The sequence below is a fragment of the Rhinolophus hipposideros genome (assembly GCF_964194185.1).
Source record: "Rhinolophus hipposideros genome assembly, chromosome: 23".
Classification (NCBI taxonomy): Eukaryota; Metazoa; Chordata; class Mammalia; order Chiroptera; family Rhinolophidae; genus Rhinolophus; species Rhinolophus hipposideros.
This window is the reverse complement of record NC_138069.1, coordinates 13,402,433-13,418,722: the sequence shown is the minus strand read 5'-3', so window position 1 is coordinate 13,418,722 and position 16,290 is coordinate 13,402,433. Positions and strand designations below refer to the sequence as shown.

Below are 16,290 nucleotides of genomic sequence, written 5' to 3'. Positions count from 1 at the left end.
CCAGCTCCACCCTGGCAACCATTTGGAGGCCTGGTGTAATAATATGTTTCTCCTGAGATTTCACTTCTCCCTTTCCGTACTCTGGCTTCACCCACATCTTAGCCCTAGAGGCTTCGCTTCCCTGGGCTTTATCAAGGGTGGGCCTTTCCCTTGAAAAGAATTAAGTCACTAGTTGCCAAGAGAAGTCATAATTTGTTTCCGTACCAGCTCTGATTCAAGCAGTATCTGTTCTGAGGCTCTGCTGGTTACTCGGGTCTGAGCCGGGTCCAGCAGAGTTCATCCTTCAGGAGCTGATGGTCCAGAACTTGGTGAGGTGCTTGGCCAAGATGGGTGCTGGGCGCGTGGTAAGAGCCCAGAGCTCTGTGGTTGGACAGAGCTGGATTGGAGTCCCTCCTCTGCTGCTCCTGCTGTGTGACCTGGAAGAAGTTCCTTAACCTGTCTGAGCCATAGTCCCCTCAGCTGTAAGATGTAGAGGATATCTTCATCCTTGCAAAGTCATTGTGGTGATTGTAAGGGAAACTCGTTGTGAAGTGCAGAACCGGGGGCTCGGCCAGTGGTGGATGTTCAGTAGACATTTGCTGCCTCCCCTTGTAGGTTGAACACAGGCATGAGTTGCTGTCTCTTGAACTCCCCTTAGAAAATTGCAGGCTCCCAGCACCTCCCTAAGACCCAAGTCCTTGTTCTACTGCCTACTGGGTCCATTTCGGGTCTATACTAAAAATGTTCTCACATTGCCCGTGTTCATTTTCCTGGTCACTCTATCTTTTCCCTTCACGGCTATTTGTAGACTTTTCATTCCTTTTCCCTCTTTCCACTAGTTCTTAGTCCTCCTCCCCTTCCTTCGTCACCTGGACCCAGGCTGACCAGTATGCCATGTATTCGGGGACCAGCCAAGGCCCTCTCCCCCCAAATTTCTTGCCTTTCTATTGGAAGACACCCTGACAGGATTTTGTCGCCTTGGGCTTGGATCCCTTATTGAATGTGAGGGGTCTGGGAGCTGCCTGGGAAGGACGCGTACAGGAGTGTAGGGGAGACAGCCATGAGGGCACAGAAGCCCTGACGGGCAGTGCAGGCAGGAAGGGCAGAGTCTCTGAGGACAAGCGTTGCCTCAAAGCTACCCTTGTGTATGGAGCTCTGTCCCCAAGGAAAGGGAGAAGGGGCCTCAGTGAACCTAGATTTAACTGTAAGAACTGACCCTCACATTTCTCCCTGGGGTTATTCCAGCCTGCGCCCCTGCAGACAACCACATCTGTAGAGTGCATTTGCAGCTGGATTCTGAAATGGCTTTTCTAGAAGTTCTGCCTTTATCCAGAGCAGAAATGGTCTAAGGACCTAACGTATCCCCAGTTACTTCTTGGCACTTGTCAGATGGCTCTAGCAATGGAAACCCCTGGGATTTCAGAGACCCTCCTCCGAAAGGAGGTCGATTCAGGGCAGCGTTGCTGTTGGTGTTTGGTCTGGCACTTGGCACTGCTGAGTCCCAAGTAGGCAGTGTCACGGCATCTGAGAAGGCTCTACGCCTACCTGAAGGGGCCAGCGTGATTCAACTAGAGATTTCTTCTGGCCCAAATTATTTTGAGAGCCCCTGCGAGCTGAGGAAGGGACCTTAATGGCTGACTTAGAACCTGGTAGCTCTTCCCCAAGCAAACATGTCTGTAGGTGTCATCACCTTATTATGAAGCCATTGCTTCTTTCCTGTTGAGTCTGTTCCCACTGATAGCAGGAGTGTGGGTCCTATCAGGAGCGAATGTTGACGTTTCCAGGCAGGACGCCTGCAGACGGCTGGATGGACTGCAGTGGCAGCCAACAGATAATAAGAAATCCATCACACACGCATGCTTGCTTGAAGCCCTACATCACATGCATGAAGCTGTGAGTAATGTGATTACTTAAGTGGCATTTTATTTACACTTTTGCACAGAGCAGTGGCTGCTGCTTTTCCAAAGGAGCCGTCACCCAGATTTGATTTCTTAAGTCTTCTCAGAATCAGGATGGCAGCATCACAAATACACTAATCCAGAGGTAACTAGCAGTCTGTTTTTTAAACTCTGTTCCCAGCTTAGAGCAGAGGATATACTGAGGTCAATTTAAAAATGCAGTTACCATTTTTGGTGCCTATTCCATGCCGGGCATTTTGCATTTGTCTCAAATAATCATCCCCGTAATCCTGGTAAAGTAGGCACCCTCGCCCTCGTTTACAGATGAGGAAACTGAGGCTTCGAAAGCACTGAATTGTTTTTGAGCCTAGTATCTCTTAGGCAATGGCAGTGCAGATGCCAAGAGAAGTTATCAGTTAAAAAGCTGCCATAGGCATTTCTGTTTTTTATGTTTCAGACTGGGAAGCAGGACCATTGATTTCAGCTCCAAGCTGGGTTAAGAGCTGAATTTTGTGAAAAGAGAGCTATGAGCAATGGACGTACGAGGCTTTGATGGGCAACACCAAAGTAACCCATGCAGTGTTGTCCCAAATAATTCCAGCAGGCAGCCCTGACAAGGTGTCTCCAGTTCTAGCCGTGATTTGTGTGTCCTGCTGGTAAATCAGATGAGGTATCTGAGCCTCGGATCCCTTATTAAATCAAGCCACAATTTGGGTTTGTTGCAGGAGCTGTCAGTGCCTCATGGGTAAATGTATGATTTCTACTGCGAGCTCTGGGCCCTTCCGAATGCTTCTGGCAGGGGCCATGGCTGTGCGTGGGTGAGTGAGCTGAGCACCACCCCCCTGCTTATTCCAGATTTTTCATTCCTTAATAGGGTAGCAGACATGCCTGGACTGAAGGAATAAATGAATGGTGACCTTGTGTGTCAGCCCAGAAACAGGCTACTAATAATGGTCTGTGGTTCCCGTCAGCTGCCTGGAAATGTTTCTAGTCACTGTCCTAGGTCATGGCTCAGGAAGCTCTTCCTGTTCCCCTCCCACTGCTTCAGTCTAAGCTATCAGTGTACATGAATCTTATGCTGCGGATTTTAGTGCTGTGTCAATTCCTGGCAAAATGATGCCACCTCTCTGGGCTCGAGTTTCCCTGGCTAATGTTAGGATAACATTGTCTTCATTTTCCCTCTCCCATAGGACTTCAGATGAGTGAATGAATGTGTGAATGAGGAGACAACATACAAATACATGAAGTGATCCGTGTACATTTTTTTTAAATTGAAAAATAATTAAAGAAATAAAGTAGGAGCAGGAAGAAAACTCTTGTATTTGCCCAACTGTTGATAACCATTGGTACCATTTTGATTTTTCTCTAGTCCTTTTATATATTTTTGCTGTTGTTGTTTCTTCTGACAGTGGGTTGTGGGCACTGTTTACGGATGGTTCAGAAAATGTGACCATGCAACTGACTAAATGAAATCAATTTTAATGACCAGGACCCAGCACCCCTCCAGTGTGGCCATATTGTTGTGGCTTCATGCATGTCAGTGGCCTGGCTGCCTCTTTCTTCACAGGCCTCTGAAGAGGTGGGCTCGGGACACCCAGAGGAGGTGGAGCAGTCACTGCTGCTTTTGTTCTCTTTCTGCTTCTTGGGTTTTGGTTTTCTGTTTTCTGCCCATGCTTTTGTATGTGACTTTCTTCTGGAGTCTCTAACACTCATGAGAAGGTGATTTGGCTGAAGAATTTGATCTTGGGAACATTTTTTCAAGAAATTCTCTCTTGGGCAGCCAGATAGCTTAGTTGGTTAGAGTGCGAGCTCTTAGCAATGGGGTTGCCCGTTTGATTCCCACATGGGCCAGTGAGCTGCGCCCTCCACAACTACATTGAAGACAACGAGCTGCTACTGAGCGTCTGAGGGGCGGCCAGATGGCTCAGTTGGTTAGAGCGTGAATTCTCAACAACAAGGTTGCTGGTTCAATTCCCGTATGGGATGGTGGGCTGTGGCCCCTGCAACTAAAGATTGAAAACATGACTGGACGTGGAGCTGAGCTGCGCCCTCCCCAACTAGATTGAAGGACAATGACTTGACTTGGAGCTGATGGGCCCTGGAGAAACACACTGTTCCCCAGTATTCCCTAATAAAAATTAAAAAAAAAAAATTAAAGAAATAAAGAAATTATCTCTTACTAGCTCTGAGCATCACGTGAAGAAACCTAACTGGACTCTTCTTTAAGGTTTGTAAGTTATTTCGTAGGAAAGGGGCACAAAGATCTAGGACATAATTACTGGTTGTGTTCATACGAGGCCCTCACATTTAAAAGAAAAGCACCTTATTGCTTTGGTTTACCTTGGATTCTTCCAGTACATTGTAGTCTTTGCCGGTCAGTGAAAAATTGCTCCTCCTTTATTTACACAGAGCTTTCAGGCATATTTGATGTATTATTTGGCATAACTAGAATCATTGAATTTTAGAGCTGGAAGGGACTTGCATTGTGATTATTAACACTCCTGTAATTCCCTCAAATAATAAATGAAAAGAAAGTGTAAAAATCAAAGTATTACATGGCTTCTGCCAGCTGAGTGCTCCTCCACAAGAAATAAATATGCCCTTACTGATGTGTATTTTGTTGCCATATAAATGAACTTACCTGATAATTTTGCCCTGGAGGGTTTTGATTTTAAAAGATGGGTACCAGGGAACCCTGGTTGTTCATCTCATCTCCCCTCCATACCCCTGTCCCCTGCAAATAAGAGTGGGATGTTTTAAAGGCTGAGTGAGTGCAAGAGGCTGTTAGTTGTTTTCACTGCTGGGAGTTGGGAGGGGGACCTCCAGGGTCCTGGTTCCCAGGGCATGGTCACATGGCATGGCCCTTGTTCTTAGGGAGCGCACCTCCAAAGTGAAAGATGTTTAATTATTTAATAAAGGGAAGGTATAACAAGCTGACAATATGTCTCTGCAGGATGGAGAGAGGGACAGACACACAGACTAGCTGTTTCCAGTCGAGGTCCATAATGGCTCACACGTGTCTTTAACAGGTGGCATGGGAACTCTTGCTGATGTGGTTGGAACAGCCGGGGTTCAAGCTGGCTCTTATCTCTGGGGTGGCAAGCGTGGGCCGGTGTGTTTCCTCCAGACATAGTGATGTTGCTCGGCCTTCCAGCTCGAGTGGATAGAGTGTGATGATGCCCGTGACCAGCCACAGAGCAAAGGGCAGACTGGGCATTGCGGGAACCGGAGCAAAGCTGGCAGATGTCTCCTTTGTCTTGTCTCCGTGGCTGCCCCTGGGTTCAGGCTTCATTGCCCTTTGCTTGAGCTGAGGGCTGTTGCAGTGAAGACTTGTGTTCATGCTCATTGCACATGCTGGTGCCTCGGTCTGCAACGCCCTGTCCCACCCTGTTGCCCGTTCCTGGCCTGGAAAACTCCCTGTCCATCCAGACCCAGCTTGAGTCCCACCCACTTCCTCAGTAGAGTCAGCCCTGGTTGTCAGGCAGAGTTGGTGACTATTGTGTTCCTGTAGCTTTTATTATTATTATCTTTTACAATGACCCATTACCAGGTAATAATACTATGCTTCATTTGCTTACATTTCTGGGTCTCTCTTCCCTGGTCGGACTGTGGGCTTCCTGAGGGTGAGGGCTGGGTGTGACTCGTATCTTTTTGTAGCACAAGGACAGATGTCCAGTGATCTTCTTTTCTGGTGTCCTTCACGTGCGCTCCCTCTAACCCATCTCACACTCAGAGAGCCCAGCGTGCTTCAGAAAATACCAGCTTGGTGGTGTCAACCTCCAAGTAAGCCTTCCAGTGGCTCCTTAGTGCTTACAGATAAAGTCTGCATGGCATTGAGGTCTTTGAGCCTCCGCCAGGTCCAGCCCCTGTCTCTGGGTGCCCCAGGCCCTACCTGAGCATGGCCAACTGTAGAAATCCCCTGGCAGGGAATAGGACAGCCACACATTCATGGAGTAAATTCACCCATGGATCCCCTGGTAGTGGGGGCTGAACTACCATTACGGGACTCACACATAGTTCTCGGTGTGAGGACAGTTCTCTTGTCACTTCTCTGGGCTCTGCATCTTGTCACATAACGTAAGTACATTATCTACTGGACCAAGCAGCCCAGTGAGCAAGTTCCCAAGTGTGGAGCCTGGCTCCTGCATCTCCCAGGCACCTTTCTGGCAGTGCTGGGGGTGAGAGATTGCATTCTGTCAATCACAGAGCGACGTCAAGGCTTGTGGGGTGAGAAGAAAGGTAGCTCGTCTCCATGATCTCGTGTTCATTGGACCCAGCAGCCTTTGGGAGTATGGGTCCTGGAGAGTCCTCAGTCAGTCTCAGAGGAGTGTCCCACCCCCCTGGTGAGCCCCAGTTTTAATCGTGGCTGCACCTCAGAGAGGGGATGCCCACCCTTCTCCACGGAAGCCATGCTGGTGATTGTAGAAGTAAACTATGGCTCGGGAATGTTTTTTACTCTGGTTACCTCTTACCATGGGGGAAATGTCACTTCAGAAGTTGGAAATTTCAAATGAGCACTCCCAGATGCTGATTGTAACACCGTTGGCTTGAAGTGGACCAAAGACCTTGACCGGATTTATTTCTGGGGCTTTGGTGAGGCACCTGCTGTGTCAGTGGCCCAAAGGCCAGAACCTCAGATGCAAAGGAGGGCAGGCAGGATGGCTGCTGGGGCACCCTCGGGGACATAGTGAAGTGAGTCTTTATTGCTGCCCTTCCCAGATGTTCCCTTGAAGAGAAGAGGCTGAATGACAGGGCTGGGAGAAACTTCAGCAGGCCTAGCCATGCAGCTAATGATAATTTCATGCAAAGTCTGTGGCTGTAGGTTCCCGGAGTGATGGCTGCTGCCAAAGCCATCACTTTCTCCATGTTGTGCCTTCATGTCGGCATAGGGTGCTCCACTTTGAACTGGGCCCCAGGGAGTGCTGCTGGCAGACAGTGCACAAAGGCCGAACGCTCGTGAGGCTGCTGTCATCGGGGCTGATGGCCATGATTCTGGAGGCCAGGGAGCTCATCTGCAGTTGGAGTGGGTCAGAAAGGCACATTGTCCTGCCTGCTTTCCTGAAGCCAGGTGCATGACAGATGGACCAGCTGTCCAGTCTCACAAAGATCTTGTGAGGCAGGTGTTTTCCTCTCCCATTTCACAGGTGGGAAAGCTGAGGCGAGACACACTAAGGCATGGCAGTGGTAGAAGGGCCTCTTGGGAGGCATCTGGTCTGTGCTCATCTCTCATCCCTTGGCATCTTCTGCCAGCATCTTCACAGGGCAGCCCGCCCCTTATCTGTGTTCAGGGTCTCCGGTCTTCTCATACCTCGCTGCTCCTCACTTCCTATAGTACCATGGAGGTGGTGGTGTGTGGTGGTTAGAGCATGATCTTTGGAGTCAGGCAAAACTGAGTTCAAATTGCCCTCTTGCTTCTCAGTCGCTGTGTGACCTTGCGTAGTCATTTCCTCTCTCTCAGCTTCAGTTTCCCCAACCATGTCATTGGAGTGCTGACGCTGCCTATCTCAGAGGGTTATTGTAAGGGTTCAGTGAAAAAAACACAGTGAGGGCTTAGTACAGTGCCTGGCACGTTGTAACCATTCAGAAAATGGGAGCTGCTGTTATTCCCACATGATTACTATTAATGGTACAATACTTTGAATATTTGATTTGATTTCAACAAGTCCTGAATCTTGCATCAGATTTCGGTTTAGCTGTGGTGAGCCAGGTCATGAAGTGTCCCTGTCCCTGGGGTTGACTCCGGGCCTCGGTAGGTGTGGGGCGAGGGCGTGGGTCAGAGGGTCACCTGTCCACCTCCTGCACTGCTTGGCTGATTCCTCCAAGACCTTCCAATGCCATCCCGGCTGGTCCCAGGTTCTGATTACTGCCCCTCTTGAGGTCACTCTAAGGGAGTTGACCATTTCACTTTCCTCAGAAACCTCCAGGTCACAGCGCCTGTGGTTAGCTGGGCACTTGTAGCCCAAGGTACTGGTATAAAACAAGTGCAGAGTTTGACTTTTTCCCTTTATTCCTGAATTCAGTACTAGATGCTTCTCGATTACCTTTGCAAAATGGGCGCTGTCCAGGGTCCTGGAGGTTTTTTGGCAAAGACATCCATCTCCTGGCCTTCTGTGTGGTTGAGCTGCAGGAGTGGCCAGCTGCTGCAGCGTGGGAGGGTCACTGCTCAGGGGACAGCACAGGGGGCTGTACACAACACAGCAGAGACACTGAGGTGTGGAGGGACTGGGGACAGGGAGGGCGCCCCTGAGAAGCAGTGTCTAAACTGGGATTTGATAGCACAGTAAATGTTAACCGAAGAGGGGCGAGGAAGGGTGCTTCGGGCAGAGAAGGGGCGGCACGTGCAGTTTCAGGGGTTGAAGAGAGCACGACTGTTGCAGGGCCAAGAAGTCGTTCATTTGCAGCTGGAGCGAAGCACGTGAGCTGGTATGTGGCTGTAGGGAGGCTGGAAGGCCCAGCAGAGGGGCTGATGTGACCAGAGTGTCCCTTCAGAAGGTCACCATAAGAACAGCGTGGAGAGCGCCCTGGGCAGGGCAGGAGAAGGCAGAGGCTGGTTAGGGCACGTGGCAGTGACCCGCGGGGAGGCTGTGGAGGACTGACCTGAGTGGGGCGCTGTGGGTGTGCAGACAAGCGGGAGATGAGAGAGACCCAGGAGTGAGAAGGAGAGGACTTGGTCATTGTCTGAGTGCAAAGGGAAGGAAGAGGGAGGACTCCAGTCCGAGATCTGCGTTCTTGCCTTGGCAACGGGTTAGATGGGGCTCACGGAGCAGACCTGAGAGTGGAAGATGGAGACAACTCTGGAAAGCTCTGGAAGCTGGGGGAGAAGGCCTGACTTGCTATCTGTGGTGGCCCTGACTGTCCCCTGGTCACCTCCCCGTCACTGTGATTGAGTTAGTATGTAGCTCCCTTTAGCCAATGGGGCTACACCTTAGAATCATCTGGGGAGCTTTAAAACATCCCCTTGGGGAGGCCACAACCAAGCCCACGGAGTCAGCATCTCCTAGGTGGGGCCTTAGTGTTTGGAAAGCTCCACAGTGTCCCCAGTAGTCAGCCAAGGGTGAGAACCACTGCTTTCCCCAATCCCTGTGTCCGGCACCTCCAGTGAAGGATGGGTGGAGAGAAAGGGGTGGGGTGCTAGCTACTAGCCGGTGTTTTATACTCTGAAAGGTAGCAGCTGGATGTTTATGGAGCTCTGCCGGCCTAGGGGGAGTGGTAGGAGTGGCATTCTCAGAAAGATGACAGGACCTAATTAATTTCGCATTTGTGATACTTGGGTAAGGCTGAGCCTCGGGCCAGTATAATTTGTATTTTCTGTGAAGTGAAGGTTTACGAGGTGGCAAAGGTCTTGTTTGGTGTGCCTATGAGATAGACTCTTTCAGGGTTTCTCCACCTATTTAATACATGTAAATGAATGGTTATGCAGAAATGTTCTCTGTTCAGAGCAGCCCTAGTCTCCTTATCAGGGTATAGTTAGTTATAATTACATGTATGTCATGTGACATGGAATACCTGACAAGGGTTCAAAACACCTCACTAGATGCACAAAATGGCTCTGTGGTGTATTCCTTTTTTTTTTTTCTCTAATAGACAGGGTCACTAAATCTCGCAGAGTGGGAGCCTGACCTTTAAACAGAGACGTGCCTGCCGCTGAAGTTTTGAAATTTCATTGAATTCTTTTTCTCAGCCACTCTTCGTACGTGAGACTAACACAATTACATGCATTTAAAACATTTCATGATTAGTTTTCCCAGGTGCAATTGGTCTCCCTTCACTTGGGCCCACTCGATAAGGTTCAAATGCACAAGAATTCACATCATGGAAATTTTAAACATATTATTTCTACAAAGCCCATTTCTGTCGATGTCAGAACCGGGACATCTCAGTACTGGAAACCTCTGGAGATGGGCACAACAGTGCACATCTTTTACTTGTTGAGTAAATCTCCTCAACTCAGTTGAGTAGATCTTTTATTTGTCACGTAGTATAACAGACACTTTGTCACGTCATGGATCCCTGTGACCCATCCTTCAAGGGAGGTGCGGTGGCCTTATTTTACGGATAAGGGAACTGCAACTCAGAGAAGCTAAGTGGATTGTGCGAGGCCACACTGCTGGTGAGTGCTAGAGGCAAACTGTACAGCAGAAAGTACATCTGCTGCTGTGCCTGTCCTGTTGGTAGTGGCCCCTGTGCCTTTGATCCTGTAGGACTGGCTGCTTCTCTCCTTGCTGGACGTTCCGAAGGCTGCTCCTGGTCAGCGCAGACATTTCCGTAATCTTGCTAATTTGGTCTAAGGGTATGGATGGCTTTCAGTCTGGGGAGACACTCCTTTTCTTGGTCAGAGGACAAATGGACCATCGTATACCCATTCATTTCCCACAAGAAAAAGCGACATGCAGCACATACTTTATGAAGGAATTCAAACTCAGTTTTTCTCTTTGGGAAAAGACCAAATCAGCAGGTCACTCCGGCCCCCCTCCCCAGCTTGGATGGACAGGGACAGACAGACAGTCCTGAGGATGGGGTGCTCTTTGTGGTGGTTATAATCCTTGAATTGGTTTGGAGGATTGCCATGGCAATCTCGTTCATTTTACATATTTCTAAGACCATAGATCCATGTCTTTCTCAGATCTTAGACCCCCTTCAAACTATTTTGGAGCTACAAGGCAAAATAATTTCTTTGCAGAAATGTAAGTCTATTACTCCTGGTCTCTGATGTCATCTCGGGGTTTTTATTGAAGTTCACCCTTTGGACCTATGCCGCAGGAAATTGTCCATTGGAAACTCTCATAGATAGTAATCATGACTGAGTGTTGGATTTAATCATCATTTTGCTAGCCGTTCGTCAGTAATGACATAGATCACTAGAGCACACTCAGATTTCACCCCACTTCAGGTCTTCCCCTCCCCTCACCCCATAACCTGACGTTCTTTCCCATGAATTTAGTGAATGGTGGGAACTTTTCAAGGGAGTGATGGTTGATGACTTAAGGGAAAATATCTGCCTATGACCTTTCTAATTTTATGATAATATAAATATTTGATGCAATTATCAAAAATGTTTGCATTCCTTCCTATTTGATGTGATTCTTTTATTTTTTTTCTCATTTATAATGCTTTCGTACTCAGGAAGTTGAGGTAGGTTTTTGACTTTTCAACTGTTACGTAGACATAACATTGAAATAGTTGCCAAATAAAATGTAAATTTCATTCTAAATCCTAAATCTCAGTGGTAAATATTTGCTTTAGTTCAGTGAACCAGCACCGCACACATTTATTTTTCAATGGTATATCCAGGGGATGCAATTTATCAAATGCATATAAACAGTCCATTTGCTGCTTTATCTTTTCTCATTAGTTACAGTACAAGTATGACTGTCAGTTATTATCTGTGTTTTACTGGTGAGTTATTTATTGAAAGAGCAGAGCAACTGACATTGTTATTTTCTGAATCAGTTTGTCTGAGGCCTGCAGGACTTTATACCAAATGTCAGACCAATTTATCAAAGAATAGCCTATTCAGGAAGAAAGTGATTTAGAGTGTGTGTATGAACATACACCCACCTGTATTTACATACACACCAGTAACAGTTATGGAGACTTCACAGGGATACAGAGATGTTAAAGCTGGAACAGCTTACTTGTATTTTATACAGTTTGGCCAGGACTTACTGTGTGCTTATTACTCACTCCTGGTTGAGATAAATGAGGCTCCCATTTATTTTCTAGGCTGGGAGTTTGTATTATCTCAGGTGATCTGCAGATGAAACTGCAGGTTTAAATAACTTAGCTAAAATATTTATGAAGGAGAAATGATCTGTTTCATGTACGCTAAGTGTCTTTGATTTGTAGTGTCCGAAGCTGTAAGGTAGACAATCTATTACATCATCTTCAGAAGTGGGAAGCCAGCAGTCGGACTTCAAAAATGGTTTCCCTTTGGTTCTGCCACCCATCTCTTCCTCAGAGTCTGCTTTGACAATCTTTGGAGCCAAGATAAGCAGCTCTGGAAAGGCAGATCCCTGGGGAATGGTCAAACTAAATTGCATCAGCCATTTTGGGGCTGTCGGATGGTGGAAGGAAAATTCAGGTTTCCATTCAAAATGGGCTAGAACTATAGACTTTCCATAAGTCTATAGAATTACAGACTTATGAACATCCGTGATGAAGAGATTTAATCACTCAAATTATAGCAGGAATATTTTTGCATCATTTTATGTTATTGAGGCTTAAAGATTTTATTGAAAGATACTATGTAGAGCAGAATGCTCTTTGGTATATATGAATATATATGTACAAGTATCTTTTATTAAATTATGTATTGGTAAATATTATGGCCTTATTAATACCTGTTATGTATGAGAATATACAATCTGTTATATATGTATACATTTTAAACAGATTTCCTTTCCATGAATGCTTTATCACAATGAATGTCTTTAAAGTAGCTGAAAATCCAGAGTTAAATTCCTTTGTACCAGCCACTGGGTGCCAATAATTTCATAGGGCCCCATCCTATGTGAGTAAGATATTTATTTAGTAAGAAAAATGAAGAAATATGGTTTTATGTATATTGATCAGCTGTGGAGGATAAAATAATTGGAGCCATGCCAGTCTCTGATTCTCCCTCTAGCACCAGCACCACCTCCTTCTTCCTCATCCTAGATGTGTAATGATTTGTCACTTACTGACTGTGATCTTTATGCTGACTTTTTATGCCTTCTCACTATGACTTTATGTTACTCTGAGATATTTCATGATTTCAGACATACGTCAGTCTGCTCAAGTTTGAGACTGTGTTTAAATGGATAGGTTCTTCCAGATTTTAACAGTCCTTAAAGAGTGGGGTGATTTTCATTTATGAAGTGGCACGGTGGAGTGCAATCAGCCTTTCCTCATATGGGTCAGATTTAGAGGAAGGCTGTTCTCTGCGCTGTCCAGTCAAGGCCTGACGTCATCGCCCTGGGCAGTGAAGCCCACAAAATAGACTTGTGTCCTAACACTGCCGTCCTTTCCTCCTCAGCCTACCTTAGATGCACTAAAAGGAGTTACTGAATTTAGCAAATAACTATATTTAGATCTGCATCATCCTATTTAGGTTGATGTGTTAAAAATTAACTGTCGCCGAGGCCCTTGCAAGTCCTTTTTAAAAGTTTTAGCACTAGATGATAAAATTACCAGGGAAGAGGCCAACTCAGACAGATACACGTCTCCTGGCGAGTTTGATCTAACACATCTGACATGCTTTTTAACACAGTCTGAATTTTAACAGGCCACGACTATATTGGGCTAGAAGGAAGATCAGAGGCAAGGGCTCTTAGAGTCCTACATGTTCCTGGCATCTGGACAGGACCCTGGGGTCCCCCCAGCAGGAACACAGCTCCATCCAGTGCAGCACGGAGGTGGTGTGCGGGCAGGCACCCGACTTCCCAGGGTGGGAATTATCCCTGTTAGAAAACCGATACAACGGTCCACAGAGCTGTTTTAGGATAATATAAAATATACACTATATATTTTTATTTAGATAGAAAACAAAAGCTGGGATGGTACTGCCCCCAGACCTTAGGCCTTGGAGAAATGACCAGCCCCGTTATTGAGTCTTGGTTCAAGGCCACCGATAGCTGTCCTTATGTCCGTTGAGCATCTGGATGATTAAGTGGGACTCATGGATGACCACATTCTCGGGAGGTGAAGCTCCGGCAGAGGCATTCTTTTGTCTTCAGCTCTTTTCACGTGGATTTGGATGCCACCTCACCAGAAATTCCCACAGGTGCAGAGTGAATGGATGGGGATAGCTCCAGCCTGCTTGGACCTGCCACATGTGCCCGCCCAGCAGACCTGGCTAGGAGAGTATGGAAGCGTGATCCATGTGTCTGGGCATCGCATACGCAGATCTTGCTGCAGAATGCCCATGAAGAAGCCCCCTTCCCCGGGCTCAGTGACCATCCCCCACATGGGCGTGGTACCCAGTATTTTCCTCTTGTTAATGATCTTGGCCCCTGATATGGACTTTCGCTCTCAGAGAAAGTGTAGCCAAAGCAGTTAAAAACCCAAGGTTTTATCAGCTCTTGGCTCATTGGTTTTTGCTTTGGCCATCCCCTTTTCTAAGACAGCAAAAGCAATCAGATACAAGGAATCATTTTCTTTCCCTGCTTGGCCTTGCTGAGCAAGGGGCTATTTGAAGGACTCATTTTGCATAATGAGCTTTCACTCAAGGTGTACTTTCACATTTTAGCAGCAATTAGGCAGTGTTACTACATTTCAATGGGTTTCAGGTATTCTAACGCAGATATCTGCTTTTAGAGGCTTTATATTTAAAACTACGATTTTCCCCCAAGAAATTTGTTAAAACGACAATTACAGTTAACTTGGAAAAGTGATGAGATCCAGAAGCATGCTTCAAATTTCATCCAAGTTATAAAGGATGTTGCAATCATTCGGGAATACTCAGTTCTTGAGACTTGTTCAAACCTTGCTTTGATATCAAAGAGAATGTGACATGTCGGACACACATCTGAAGCTTCCCATGACTTGTATTAGAACAGCATACTCAAGTAGAAAGCATTTCCCAGATGCTATGTTGCCATTGGACATGATGCCGTCCTCTGGATGTGAAGAGGGCACTGATGAACCACTGCTGGAAGAATGGATATTTTGTTATTTTTTTTCTCCAGTGGTGAAGATGAGTTCATCTGGGGTTATCTCTTCTCTTACCCCGTGAGCAGCATAATGTGTTGACACCATGTTGGCGTCTAGGACCATCAAACTGAGAAATCAGGACCTAAATTTTCCACCTACCATCCAGCCCTTAACTTACAATCATTTAACACTGGCCGCTGAGTTTTAAGCCACGTCGCTCCAAAGATGTGGATTGTATTTGAAATCATGGATGGAGAGAGATGTGGCAGAGCAATTATTTGCAGCTTTCTTAGTGATATTTCAGGGTGCAGACATCAGAGACTTCCTAACCAGCTGGGCGAGATGACCAGTGGTGCCATAAAATTAAAGCCATAGCAGAATGAGCCAATTCCTTGGAGTTAAAAATAATTTAATGGCTAGTCATCAGGATCCAGAGGAACCTGTGCATGTTTATTCATGCTCTGGAAAATGGAATCACTGCCCAAAAAGCGATATGTTCTGATTTTACTCTAAATCCAGTTTTCTAAAATCTACTTAAGGGCTTAGGTGAACTCAACAAGGATCTAATAAAGCCAGGTAATTGAACGACACAGAGGCCGATAAAATTCACAGGAGATCGTGTCAGAGATAAAGTGCAGCAGGAGACAGCATGGACAATAATTTAAACTAATTGTGCACTTTGACGTACGTTAACTTCTCTGGAAGAGAAATTGGACAGCTTTCTGAAACCGACTGCAGCATGCAGAGTACCTTCCCCAAACACATACAGCAAATAATTTGGGTATAGGCAGGAGAAAACAGAAAAGGGGGCACCTGCCCTAAAAATAGTGTGGGGAAGACATACTTTGGGGGAAGCCTCTGCACCTTGCAAACTGTTCAGGTTTGCTGATAGATTGGGTGTGCAGGGGAGCAGTGGGGGCTTACCCTTACCACTCGGGGCCTAGAGAGAGTGGACAGCGGTGGTTTGGAGGGAGAGGGTTAGTAGAAGTGGAGAAGAGATTAAATGTAAGTAGGAAGGAGTGAGTGACCCAGACCCTTGCGATTTCTAAGTAATGGAGCGTCTAGCCTTGGAGCGTAAATTGATGCCAGCTGTATGCAAGGAAGACATAGTTATCAATCAACCAGATTGGTCAGCCTTTGGGGTTTTTTTCTTGACACACCCCGAACAAATGGTATTAAGCTACATGTATGCCTGTGGTTAATTCCAGCATTGGAATGGCCCTCTGTTCTTAGGTTTTGTGAGTGCTGGAAAACTGGAACTGGGCACCACGAGTTACATATCTACACACAAGAAATGTTGACCGTTGAATTATCAGCTGTTACAAATAGAGGCTTAATGATCAGCGAGAGCCGCCAGGCATCACTTGCAGAATAATTGATAGAAACTACACCGTGCACTTAGAAGGTGTCTTGGTTTATCTGTCAGACCAAGGAGAGCAGTGCTGTTTCCATACGAGGCTGAAATGTTTTTACTCATCCCAGTGTTTAATCCTTACAGTTTGAAACATAAGAATCTAAAAGTAAATTGATATGTTTGTTTGCATGTTAATGTCTGTCTGTTTTGGGAAAGTGTTCTGAGCTATTAGTGTTTTCCTTTGTGTTTTGGGGAAGTGGGGAGAAAGGCAGCCTTTTATGCTGTTATGTGAGAAGCTTTCTGAAATCTGACCTCTGTTTTCTATTTTTTTGTTCCTTATATAGGATGATTATTTCAGAAACTGGAACCCCAACAAGCCCTTTGACCAAGGTAAAGGATATGTCTTGCTGTGTATTCTCTGAGAAACGC

At 46.4% G+C, this 16,290-nt stretch overlaps 1 protein-coding gene across 1 annotated transcript in view; it reads left to right on the top strand.

Moving 5' to 3' along the window:
- SPOCK1 (SPARC (osteonectin), cwcv and kazal like domains proteoglycan 1) overlaps positions 1–16,290 on the top strand; it is a 472,354-nt gene that overhangs the window by 195,647 nt on the left and 260,417 nt on the right. Inside the window, exon 3 of the mRNA XM_081035612.1 lies at positions 16,206–16,251. Within this exon, the coding sequence (XP_080891738.1) occupies positions 16,206–16,251 (46 nt within the window). The remainder of the gene's footprint in view (positions 1–16,205; positions 16,252–16,290) is intronic.